Here is a 13,928-nt window from a genome sequence, read left to right on the forward strand (position 1 = left end):
TATATTGTATGTTAACTAACTTGAATTAAAAAATAAATCTTAAAAAAATAGCAGAATACACATTGTTTTCAAGTGTACATGGAACATTCTCCACTACAGATCACCTAAAGCTACAAAAAAATTCTCAATAAATTTAGTAAGATTGACATCATATCAAAAATTTTACACCTACAGTAGTATGAAACTAGTCATCAATTATAAGAAAAAGCTGGGAAAAACAACAACACATGGAGGCTACACAACATACTATGAAACAGCCAGTGGGCAAAACAAGAAATCGAAGAGCAAATAAAACAATACATGGAGGAAAAATTCTGGAAAATAACAACACACTGGTCCAAAATCTTTGGGATGAAATTAAAATGCCTGTATTTATTTCATATTTTTAATTTAGTTTTTATAGAACTATTGTCAAATTAGCTAACATACAGTGTATACAGTGTAGTCTTGGCTTCAGGAGTAGATTTCCATGAATCATTACTTACATACAACACCCAGTGCTCATCCCAAAAAATGCCCTCCTCAATGCCTATCACCCATTTTCCCAACCCCCCTACCCCCCCATCTCCATTAACTCCCAATTTGTTCTCTGTATTTAACAGTCTCTTATGGTTTCCTCCCTCTCTGTTTCTATTTTTTCCCTTCCCTTCCCCCATGGTCTTTTGTTAAGTTTCTCATATACTCAGCAATGAAAAAGAATGAAATCTTAACATTTGCAACTATGTGCATGAACTGTAGGGTATTATGCTAAACGTAAGTCAATTGAGAAAAAGACAGATGTCATATGTTCTCACTCATATGTGGAATTTGAGAAACTTAGCTAAAGTGCTTCTAAGAGGTCAGTTCATAGCAATACAGACCAGCCTCAAGAAATAAAAATCTCAAACAACCTAACCATATACATAAAGAGGCTAAGAAAAGGAGACAGAAAACCCAAACCAGTAGAGGAATGAAAATAGTAAAGATTAGAGCAGAAGTAAACGGTACAGACACTATAAAACAATAGACCAGATCATGAAGCCAGGAGCATGTTCTTAGAAAAGAACAAAATTGGCATGGCTTTAGCAGGACTTAAAAAAAAAGACTCAAAAAATAATATTCGAAATAAAATGGAAGAAATAAAAACTGACAACACAGAGGTACAAAGGATTATAAAAGAATATTATGAAAAAATATATACTGACAAATTGAACAACCTAGAATGAATAGCATAAATTCCTAGAAACATATAAATTACCAAAACTGAATAAGGAAGACTTAGAAAACTTGAACAGATCAGTTACCACCAAGGCAATTGAATCAATCATCAAAAAAACTCCCAACAAACAAAAGTCTAGGATCAGATAGCTTCATAGGAGAATTCTGCCAAAAATTTAAAGAAGAGTTAATAACAATTCTTTTCAAATTATTTCAGAAACAGAAGAGGAGGGAAAGTTTCCAAGTTCATTCTAAGAGGTCTACATTACCCTGATACCAAAACGAGATAAACACACTACAAAAAAAGAGAGAGAGAGAATTATAGGTCATCTCTGAAGAACATGAATGCAAAAATCATCAACAAAATATTAGCAAACCAAATCAAACAATACTTTTAAAATTTCATTCACCACTATCAAGTGGGATTTGTTCCTGGGATACAAGAGTGATTCACTATTTACAAATCAATCAATATGATACATCACATTAACAAGAGAAAGGATAAAAACCATATTACCACCTCAATTGGTAACAGAAAAAACTTTTAACACAGTATGACATCCATTCGTGATAAAAACCCTCAACAAAGTAGGTTTAGAGGAAACATACCTCAACATAATAAAGGCCATATATGAAAAACCCACAGCTGGCATCATACTCAATAGTGAAAAGTGAAAGCTTTTCTTCTAAAATCAGGAACAAGACAAGGATGTCCACTCTCACCACTTTTATTCAACACAGTACTGGAAGTCCTAGCTGCAGCAATCATACAAGAGAAAGGAATAGAAGGCATCCAAATTGGTAAGGAAGAAGTGAAACTTACACTATTCAAATGACATGATAGTATATATAGAAGACTGTAAAGATTCCATCAAAAATACCATTAGAAATTGTAAATGAATTCAGTAGAGGTTTAGGATATAAAATTAACATACAAAAATCTGCAGCATGTCTATACCCTAATAATAAATAGCAGAAATAGAAATTAAGTAAGAAATCTCAATTTATAGTTACACCAAAAATAATAAAATACCTAGGAATAGACTTAACCAAAGAGGCGAAAGGCCCGTATTCTGAAAACTATAAAATATTTATGAAAGAAATCAAAGACAGCACAAATAAATGGAGAGATATTCTATGCTCATATATTGGAAGAACAAATAGTGTTAAAATGCCTAAAGTACCTAGAGCTAATTACATATTTAATGCAATCCCTATCAAAACACCAATAGCATTTTTTCACAGAACTAGCATAAATAATCCTAAAATTTGTATGAAATCACAAAAGACCTTGAATAGCCAAAACAATCGTGAAAAAGAAAAACAAAGCTAGAGGTATCAGAATCCTAGAGTTCATAACATACTAAAAGCTGTAGTAAATAAAACAGTACAATACTGTCATAGACACATACATCAATACAACAGGATAGAAAGCCCAAAGAGAAAACTATGATTAGATGGCCAATTAACTTATGAAAAGGAGGCAAGAATACACAATGGGGAAAAGAAATTCTCTTTAACAAATGGTGCTGGGAATAGTGGACAGCTACATGCAAAAGGATGAAATGTCTGAACCACTTTTTTAATTTTTTTTTAATGTTTTTTATTTTATTTCTAGGAGAGAGAGAGAGACAGCATGAGCAGGGGAGGGTCAGAGAGAGAGGGAGTCACAGACTGAAAGAGGCTCCAGGCTCTGAGCTGGCAGTCAGCACAGAGCCCGACGCGGGGCTCGAACCCACGAACCGCGAGATCATGACCTAAGCGAAAGTCGGACGCTTAACCGACTAAGCCACCCAGGCGCCCCTGAACCACTTTTTTTATAACATACCAAAAAAAAAAGCTAATCCAAATAGATTAAAGCCTTAAATGTGACACTTGAAGCCATAAAAGTCTTAGAAGAGTACACAAACAGTTATGTCTCTGATAAGCTTTAGCAACATTTTCTAGATATGTCTCCAGAGGTAAAGGAAACAGATGCAAAAAAACCTACTGGAACTACACCAAAATAAAAATGTTCTACTTAGAGAGAAAACCATCAACAAAACAAACACAACCTATTAAATGGGAGAAGATATTTTCAAATGACATATCTGATAAAGGGTTAGTATCTAAAATATATAAAGAATTTATCAACTTAACACCAGGAACAGACACTTCTTGAGGAAAGACAGATGGCTAACAGACACATGAAAAGATGCTTAAAATCAGTGATCATCAGGGAAATGCAAATCAAGAGCACAGTGAGGTGTCACCTCATACCTCACACCAGTGACAATGGCTAGAATCTAAAAGAGAAGACAGAACAAGTGTTGGTGAGGATGTGGAGAAAAGGGAACACTTGTGCATTTGTAGGAGTGTAAGTTGGTATAACTGCTTTGGAAAACAATATGGAGATTACTCCAAAAATTTAAAATAGATGTATTATATGATCAGTAATTCCACTACTACATATTTACCCCCCCAATAAATAATAACACTGCTTTGAAAATATATATGTACCCTTATGGTGATTGCTGCATTATTTTCGACAGAAAAGACATGAAAGCAACCCAAGTGGCCACTGATAAATGAATGGATAGAGAGGATATGGTACATATATTCAGGGGAATATTTTTTAAAAGCCATAAAAAAATAATGAGATCTTGCGATTTTTGAGAATGTGGATGCTCCCAGAGGGCTTTATGCTAAGTACAATAAGTCAGAGAAAGACAAATAGCATATATTCTTATTTATATGTCAAATCTCAACATATCAAAACAGAAAGATTCAAATACAGAGAACAGGTGGTTGCGAGAGAGCATGTGGGTGGGAGGAATGCACAAAATAAAGAGTATTAAGAAGTACAGACCTCCAGTTATAAAATAGGTCATGGAAATAAAAAGTGTAGCTTGGGGAATATAGTCTACAATATTTTAATAACATTTTATGGTGGCAGACGGTGACTACACTTATTGAACCCTGAATAATGCACAGAATTGTTGAATTATGATGTATACCTGAAACTAATATATCATTGTATGTTAATTATACATGGATGAATGGATGAATGAATGAATGAATGAATTGAAATTTGTGCTTTGGAGTTTTAAGAAGTCTTTGTTATACTGCACTAGAAAGGTATTCTCCTATACTACTATAATATTTTACCATTTACACTGATCTTTTTCATCCTTTTGAGTTCATTTTGCATATGGTGTTAGGCAAGAATCCACTCCTTTTCCCCCATCTTCATATGATGAGACTCCATATGATTTTCTTAACACTCCACACTAAACTATCGCTACTTTCCCTAGTAAAGTGTGCACAATTTCTGGTGTAAAAAATTCTATATTTATTTGTTTGAGATTTATTCTTATGTGAACCAGTATCTCTGGTAGATTATTAGTTTTAGTAGGTATAGATTATAAATTTTTTACTTTTCCAACAATTATATTTTACTTTATTTTCTATTATTTATTCTTTTATTTCTTCAAATATTATGTTATAGAGCAGTGTTAATATGGCAATCATGTATATTTTTTAAATAAATCCACCCAGACTTCATCTGCTAAGTTTAATGTTAGGTATAGGTGTTTTTTTTAATGTAGCTTTAACCAAATTAAAACAAGAATGTTCCATCCTAGTTTTCTGAGTTTCTTTTTTAATCTTAAAGAGTCATCAAATTTCATCACATGCTTTTTCTACTTGTATTAAATAAGTGTATGATATTTTTTCTTTTAGTTAAGTATTACAATGAATTACCTTCATAGATTTTTCTAATGCTGAACCATCATTGTATTCCTGGGACCAAATTTATTTATCTGGTTGTATTTTAAATACGCCATTTGATTTTTTTTTTGAAATTTTTCATCAGTGTTTATTAAACATAATGAATTCATCAATTTCTTTGCATGCTGCCATTTGACTTTTAAAAAATTTTTCATCAGTGTTCATTAAACATAATGAATTTATCAATTTCTTTTCATGCACTGTCATAACCCATTTTTATTTTTATTTTTTTATTTTTATTTTTATTTTATGTTTTATTTATTTCTAGGAGAGAGAGAGACAGCGTGAGCAGGGGAGGGTCAGAGAGAGAGGGAGTCACAGACTGAAACAGGCTTCAGGCTCCGAGCTGGCAGTCAGCACAGAGCCGGATGCGGGGCTCGAACCCACGAACCGCGAGATCATGACCTAAGCGAAAGTCGGACGCTTAACCGGCTAAGCCACCCAGGCGCCCCATAACCCATTTTTAGAACCAAGATTATAGTAGCTTCATTAACATCATACTCTTGTGATTTTAGAATTCATTTTAGCTTATTTCACTTTGTTAGAAACACTGAAATACACATTGATGAAAACAATGATCTCATGTTTTAGGCTTTGGATTTTCATGTTTCTCATCAATACAGAAAATATGTCAATATACCACTTACATTGAGCAATTCCTTTTTATAAGAATGTACATATATTGCTTATGAAACTAGTATTTAAGAAGAAATTTCATATTTATCACTTTCTTCTACAGATTTTGCAACCAATTTTAAAAGAAAATTAATTTTAAAGTATGTATTTACTCAGATCTAGTGCTAGGACAATAATTATATGAGGTAGTGAAAAGGTACTATAAGTGAACAATGGATATCATTCTCTAAACTAATGCTACTAGTTGTATAAGAAAGTCCATTGTTTAAAAAAACAAAACAAAAAACCTTATAAATCAGAGATGCTTTCAAGGCAGTTCCTTAATGATTACTATTTAAATAATATTTCAAATAAAAAGAATTAGAATTTTTCTATTTGTAAATTTCAAAGTCATATTTTATTTTTAATGTCCTTTTATTACTGATTTAGAAATTGCTAGGGCAAAAACAAGAGCAAAAGAACAAAAGTAAAGAAAAATAAAGGGGCGCCTAAGTGGTTTAGTTGGTTAAGCATTCAACTTCAGCTCAGGTCATAATCTCATGGTTTGTGGGTTTGAGCCCTACCTTGGGCTGTGTGCTGACAGCTCAGAGCCTGGAGCCTGCTTTGGATTCTGTGTCTCCCTCTCTCTCTGCCCCTCCCCAAATTGTTCTCTGTCTCTGTCTCTCAAAAAAGTGAATAAACATTAAAAAAAAAAACCTGAAGCAATTTATTTGGCTAAAATAACGTACCTACAGCTCGAGGGTAGACTTTTTCAAATTTGAGAGCTTTAAATTCATTTAAGTTGCCAATTTAAAGTATTCTTGGAGGGTATTTTCTTTCCAAAGAAGTTTTCAGAAGGTATCTTGGCCAACACTTTTAAATAAACAGCAGGATACTTATCACATGTTGTGTACATACAAACAGATGTTTCTGTATATAACTTCCATTAGGTAAGCAAGTATTTGTTGATTTTTGTTACTCTATGTGATGCATGGTGTTATGTGCTGTAAATTCATTAATAAATAAAACAGATGTTTTGTTCTCATTAAACTCAGTGTGTACTATGGGAATCACACAAGCAAAAGGACATTTTAACATGTGAAAAGAGAGTACTTTTGATCACATTGTGCAAGTTTATATTTTTTCTAGTAGAATTGGAAAAGTAGAGGAAAAGAGGGCATGCTCGTGTTCTTTAAGACCACAGACTGGATGGGGCATCTGAGTGTCTCATTTGGTTAAGCGTTCAACTTCTGATTACATCTTCTGTCATGATCTCCTGTTTCACGAGTTTGAGCCCCACATGGGGCTCTGCACTGTCAACATAAAGATTCTCATTCTCTCTGTCCCTCCCCACCCTTTCAAAAAATATAAATAAACACTCAAAAAAAAAAAAAAACAAAAAGACCACAGACTGGAAGTTGCAAATATAATTTTCACCACAAAACCATTCATTACATTATTATTTGTAAAAGTGAAACATTAAAATTGATGTGTACATTGTGGTACATTTATGTGTAGGTAGCTATTAAACAAATTAATAAACTACTCCTGAATGTATCAGTATAGATAGTTTTCAAAAAGTAATGAGCTTTAAACATTGCAGAATCCCAACATTTAGGATGTGTGGTTCTGGAGTTAATACATGTAACCATACCACTGTACGGCGTATTTATACAAGGTAGTCTATAAGATATTGATGGAGATACAGGTGGTACTGCAAATGGATAATAGGCATGTATAATGAATATACACAAAGATGAGAGCTAATGCCAAATTCATAATAGAAACTGCCTCAGAAGCAAGAGGAGAATAACTGGATTTGAGAGGGAAACAAAGAAGCCCTAAGCATATATATTTTTTTTTCTTCAATGTATGATGGGGTTATGTCCCAATGAACCTCTAATAATTTTAAAATATTTTAAATAAAAAATGTATTTAATACACTTAACCAATCATACATTTCAGCTTAGCCTAGCCTACCTTAAATATGCTCAGACCACTTACATTAGCCTACAGCTAGGCAAAATCACCTAACACAAAACCTATTTTACACTAAAGCATTTTACGTCTCATGAAATTTCTTCAATAGTGTACTGAAAGTGAAAAACAGAATGGTTGTAGGGGTACAGAATGGTTGAATCAATTGTTTACCCTTGTGGTTGTGTGGGTGAAGGAGCTGTGGCTCACTGCCACTGCCTGGCATCGTGATAGAGAATCATAGTATCTATTGTTAGTTCAAGAAAAGATTCAAAATTTGAAAACATTCAAAATTTCAAGTATGGTTTCTACTGAATGTCTATCACTTTCACATCACCACAAAGTGAAGAAATTGTACACCAAACCACTGTAAGAGACCATCTGCATGTGATTTTCCATATATAGGTAGGTAGGTGGTTGCGTGGGTACATGGTTGGGTAGGGAGATATTCATTTATAGATATATTAGGCACAAGTGTAAATTTAAGCTCACTTCATGGAACAAATTATAGTTTTTTAAAAAATGAAATACAAACATTTCAAACAGACTTGACAATTTTTGGCCTATCCTTTCCTAGAAAAGCATCCATATAAAAGGCCAACTTGTAATCTGAAGACTGCCTTAGGAGCAGACAACAACAGCAAGTGGAATTGGATGATCTTAATTAACAATGATATTACCAAGCTAGGAAATATCTATTTCATTAAAGTTGACATAAGGAGGCCTTCTATTTGTGGGATGGATAGATAAGACTCTTTAAAACTCCAAAGCTCAAATTTAAATAGAAAAAAATCAATTTGATATTAAAGCCGAGAATTTATTAGTGTACACTGTGACAAAGATAAAGAAAGATCACAGATTGTGAAAAATCTTTGTAGTGTCAAAAGGACTAAGAAACTCTAGAATATAGACCAGAAAAAGACAAAAACCCTGTTTTTAAAATAGGCACAAGATATAAACAGGTCATTTATAAAAATGGTTACTCAAAAAGCTAAAAAACTTGTGCGATTTCTTAAACTCATTACTAATTATTAAGGAAATATAATTAGAACTCTTGGCCTAGTTTATAGATTATCTCGTGGCTTTATGCAAGAGATTACTCACCTATATCCACACTGCAATATTTTAGTTCTTAATTATGCTAAATTGAAGGACAGGCACAGAACTTGGTGATTTAGCCAAGGTGAACACTGTTCCTTGAGTGTGCAGCCAGCCTCTAGAGAACATACTCTATTTTGTTCTAACTACAACTACTTTGATTTTTCTCTTAAATTTATTTTCCATTTTTATTCCAAACACTATTTTTATAGGATTCTTTAAAACCCCTTTGGAGAGAGAAAGTATACTTCCACATTTAAATAATCAGAATTATACTGTGTCTAACAACCCTGAAATTCTTGGTTTTTTGGTTTCAGGCATTACTTCATCTAAAGAGAACTCAGATAAAAAAGAAGTAGCATGAGTATTAAAAACATAGGTCTTGATGAAGAAACTGAGACATGAAGAGGCTCAGTAGTGCATCCAAGATTACAAAAATGATAAGCAGGAAAACCAGGATTTGAATTTGAGGGTTCTGACATCAGTGATCATGTTCTTGACCACAGACTTTGAAGTGGAGTCATTGAAAGAGACTATAAATAGCTAAGTATCATAGTGCTGTTTTTATAAAATTTGTTTTTATTAATTAATTACTTTATCAACCCTACTCTTTTTCAGACACAGCATCGAACACCGGGACCCCAGCCTAATGGGAAAGACAGACCAAACAGCATGATAAGTGCAGTGGTGATAACATGTCATGGTATTAAAAGAGCAGAGAGTGGGAAGACCTAATATAGCTAGGAGAGATCCTAAAAGCTTTCTGAAGAAATGACCAGATGAGCTAGAGTTAGCCATGAAGTGGGTTTGGGGAGGTAAAACAACTTCAGATAGTTAAAGGCAATGCAGACAAAAGCATCATGGAGTTTAGTGTGTTGAATTACAGAATGCAAAGTAGAAATGAGGTTAAAATAAGGAAAGATAGAGCTCAGATCTTGGAGGGCCTTTACATAATGGCAGTGTTTGGACTTCATCCCACAAGTTAATGTGGATTATAGAGTTATAGATAGGAGTCACATAAACATGGATACATCTTAAATAGTTTGAGTGGCAGGCTGGAAACTGATCTAAAGGTGTGTTAGTCAAAATAAGCCAAGTTGTGTTGTGGTAACAAATAAGTCTCTAAATCTCAATGAGTTAATGTAATAATGGATTATTTATTAAATATCCAAACTTTGAAGCTGGCTGGATAGCCCTCCTCCACCTGGTAGCTATACTATTTAGAATGTGTATATATCCAAGTTACTGTAGTATAGAAGAGAAGGCTGGAGAATACTGTAGGGCATTTTTTAAGCATTAGGACTGGATGTTGTGTTCATCAATTTCTCCCATATCTCATCATTCAGGACCCTGTGACACAACCCAGTACAATTCCAAGAGGCGTTAGGAAAGCACGTGAGTGTCCACTACAGAATAGAGCACTTCTTTCACTCCTGTTTATAATAGGCCAAATATACCTATAAATTATTATCATGTGGTTTGAGAAAAAATGTTTATTCATTTATTCAATTCACTTAACAAAGTGCTTTTCGGAGCACCTACTATGATCCAGGCACTGACATAAGTATTGAGGGGCCCAGCATTGTTCTTCTGGATAATCTCTTATTTGACTCTCCATTTACACAATGATATGTGCAAAGGACAGAGTAAGTAGGGTGGAAGGTGTAATATGGGCCAGATCCTATGACTTACAGGAAATTTTAAGGACTTCAAATTATACTGAAATGAAGGAACTTTACAACATTCTGTGCAACAGAGGGACATGATCTGACTTTTTAAAATGATAATTCTTGCTATTCTATAGAGCACAGAGGATGGTAGGATGCAAGCATTGTTCTCTATTAGTAAGTTATACAGTAATGCAAATGAGCAATGATGGTGGCTCAGATCAGGACAGAATCATGGAGCTGGTAAAAAGTGGTCAGATTCTGTACTGTGAAGATAAGGTATTTAGTTTTGAAGATAAGATCATCAGAATTTTAGGACAGTTTAGATGTGTGGTATGAGGAAAAAGGTCTTGAGCTCCTGAGAGAAGACCACTGCAGTCAACTGAGGGGAAAGAAACCCTAATCATTAAAACTTTTCCAAGATGGTTTCAGAAGGGCTCTAGGGAATATTCATTTCCTAAATTACTCAGATCAAATAGGTGCATCCTTTAGAATTTCAAATGATAACAGTGTTTATGGAAAAGTCTTTTTCTTTGATAGAAAATAGCTCCAAATTTTTTATTTCTCTATATTGATAAGATTTCTTATAAATTATATCTATATAGATCTCTCCACCTAAAAAGAATAAGTAGACAGTTGGCAAACTATGTAAATGTCTTTATTTTCAAAGGCAAGTTAGCAAATATTAAGCCATGTTAGATTCATTTTGAGGTGACACTTCATGTACTTTTTGTTAGGAGCATGTTTACTTTATGGAAACTGCCCATATCTCTATATCTCTTATGAAAATAAAACTGTTTATGCTATTTGTGAATTATTATTAGTAGTAATATAGGAGAAGGATACTAAATAAGACACTTTGGTGATGTGGTTTATCCACTGGGTGTAATTAGTAGAACAACATGTCATATTTAAGTTCAATTTTCATGAAGACAGGGAAGGGGGGAAACATTCTAGGCAAATAGAACAGGATACATAAATGCTTGAAAGTTAAAGAGGACAGACAATTCACGAAAATAATAGAATTTAGGGGTCATGAGAGGGGACAGTGCATGGAATTGCAAGGAATAAGAAATTGAAGCTGCGGAGGTTTGTTAAGGTTGATAATAAAGTTATGGATGGATAACATACCTGGTATAACAAAAAGTTTCAATTTTACCTTTTAGTTAAAATAAATACAGTGAAGGTGAAAATGTAAAAGTATTGAAGGGCCTTACAGGAGGAAGACAGTAGAGAACAAAGAGAAGCTATTAGAAAGCCACCCAATGGAAGAACACAGTGACAATTTAATCTTCAGAAATCTCAGAGATCTAAGTTTTTAAACTAGAACATATCTAGCAGGAATAATAAAGTTATGAACAAGTATGTGGTTATACATTATTTTCTTATACAATGACAAATTCCAGCTTAAATTTTTTCTCTTACCAGGCTAAGGACACCAGAAAGTTTTAATATTATAAGAAGCTCAGCCTGAAACCTAACATCAGAGTCCCACTTGCCTCATTCAATATATACTATCTAGAATCTGCCCCACTCAAGTAACCAAGAAGATCCAGAGTGATTGTACAGTTTCCAGTATGTAATGAATGGAGTGACTGCTTTCTTCAGGAAAGTGGATATGCAATAGATACATATTAAAAAGCCATCCCAACACCAGTTTTATAAAAGTAATAGCAATGTATAAATCATAGTATGCATTAGAAAACTTCAATGCAACAAAAAGATACATCAAATATAAAGAGGGAAGTAATATATGTTAAATCATATAACAAAGGATTCATGTCCAGGATATATTTTAGATTTTTTTTTTTTTTTTTTTTTTTTTTTTTTTTTTTACAAATTAGTAAGTAAAAGACAAGCTCACAGAGGATTAATAGCTAATTCACAGAAAACAAAACTGAAGTGTTCTTTGAGCATATGTGAAAATATGCTCAAACTGTCCACTATTATTAGTGTTTTTCCCTGAAGGAAGAGAAAGGGAGGAGAATTCACTTCGGAAAAAGCACAAAGGGAAATGCTGCTTTCTGCCGGTTTAACATTCATTTAATGTCTTTAGACAATAAAGAACAGAACAAATAATACTAAACGTTAACGTTTGGTCATCTAGGTGGTAAATGTATATACATTTGGTTTGCTTTCTGTATTTTCTTTTGTATTTTTGAAATACTCCTTAATTGTAAATTTACCTATATGATGATTTTACCATCCTGTTCTATAAGTTTCCCCATCTATCACTTGTATTAGGTAAAATGGTAAGGCAGGAAGTTATGAGTTAGAAGAAGAACATTAAGAGTTGATGGAATCCTAAATTCTAGCCCCAAATCTGCCACTTGACCACTGTGTCACCTTGCACAAATCACTTAATAGTTCTGAAACTGACTCCTCATCTGTAAAGCTTAAAACATAGTATCTACCTTTATTACATAAAGTTATTTTAAGGAGTGAATTATTTAATGTAAATTAAAGTGATGTTCATATGTGAAGAAAGATATTGGGAATTCTGAAAATCCACAGTTAATATGAAATTATTTGAACATATTTTCTCACTTAGTGTCATTCTAAACATATAGAAACAGATATCTAAGAAACAGAAAGGAGACATATATCTTTTCTTACCGGATCTATTAGCTGGGAATAGAGTTCATGGCAATTGTCAAAAATATACTTGTATGTAGAATCCAGGCACGCCCTAACACAGTCCTTCACCACCATGCTGGCCTTTGGGGGGCTTTGCAGCTCCAGAACCTGACAGACAAATTATTTTCTTAAATTCAAAAAATACAACATTGTAATCCAGTATAAACAACTCAAATAACCTTCAATCAATGTTTTTAGTTGATTTTTTATGTTCAGGAAAAAAGGATTTTAAATGTATAAACGTATACTTTAATTTTCTGATATGACAACTCAGTGAAAATGATCATAGCTGTAAATACTCAAATAGAAACACTTAAATGACCAATCACAACCTTATCCATCCATTCATTCTTTTCAATCATTCAACATTTATTAACTACTGTATGCAGGACAATGGGATACCGCAACGAATAAAAGATGCAAAAATCCCTTTCCTCATGGAGCTAAATTCTAGAAGACAATAAAAGAAACCCATAAAATATATTCTATAATGATGCACAGTGAAAAGTAAAATAAAGGAGAGGAGGTAGAAAATGTTTCAGTAGAATAGAATGAACACAGAGGATAAAATAGTAGGTGAATTCAGAGAAGTAAAAGGATGGAACCAGGGGGAAAATCTATACATAGACTATTTTAAGAACCTCACCTTTGAGTAAGGTGGGAAGGAATCAGACAGTTTCAGCAGAAGAGCAAAGTGACGTAACTCAACTGTCATTTAAAAGGCTCCCTTAGGATGAATGAATGAATGAATGAATGAATGAATGAATGAATGAACACACACACAAACAAATAAATGGTTCCCTTAGGCTGCCTTAAGGCAGGCTATGGAAAAAGTAGGAAGACCAGGGATGAGAACACTGTAGTAATTTAGTCAATATAGTGCTTAGACTATGGTGTTAAGCAAGGAGCTGTTTAATTTGGGAAGGAAGATCTAACAGGATCTGCTCAATGACTGCATGACTGGTTTGA

At 33.4% G+C, this 13,928-nt stretch overlaps 1 protein-coding gene across 2 annotated transcripts in view; it reads right to left on the reverse strand.

The window, feature by feature from the left end:
- The window catches only part of UNC13C (unc-13 homolog C), a 558,456-nt gene that overhangs the window by 232,875 nt on the left and 311,653 nt on the right, over positions 1-13,928 (reverse strand). For both annotated transcript variants that reach the window (XM_077764313.1, XM_077764311.1), the window contains one exon: positions 12,939-13,067. In XM_077764313.1, coding sequence (XP_077620439.1) covers positions 12,939-13,067 — 129 coding nt within the window. The remainder of the gene's footprint in view (positions 1-12,938; positions 13,068-13,928) is intronic.

The sequence above is a fragment of the Crocuta crocuta genome, unplaced genomic scaffold, assembly GCF_008692635.1.
Source record: "Crocuta crocuta isolate KB4526 unplaced genomic scaffold, BGI_CrCroc_1.0 scaffold102, whole genome shotgun sequence".
NCBI lineage: Eukaryota > Metazoa > Chordata > Mammalia > Carnivora > Hyaenidae > Crocuta > Crocuta crocuta.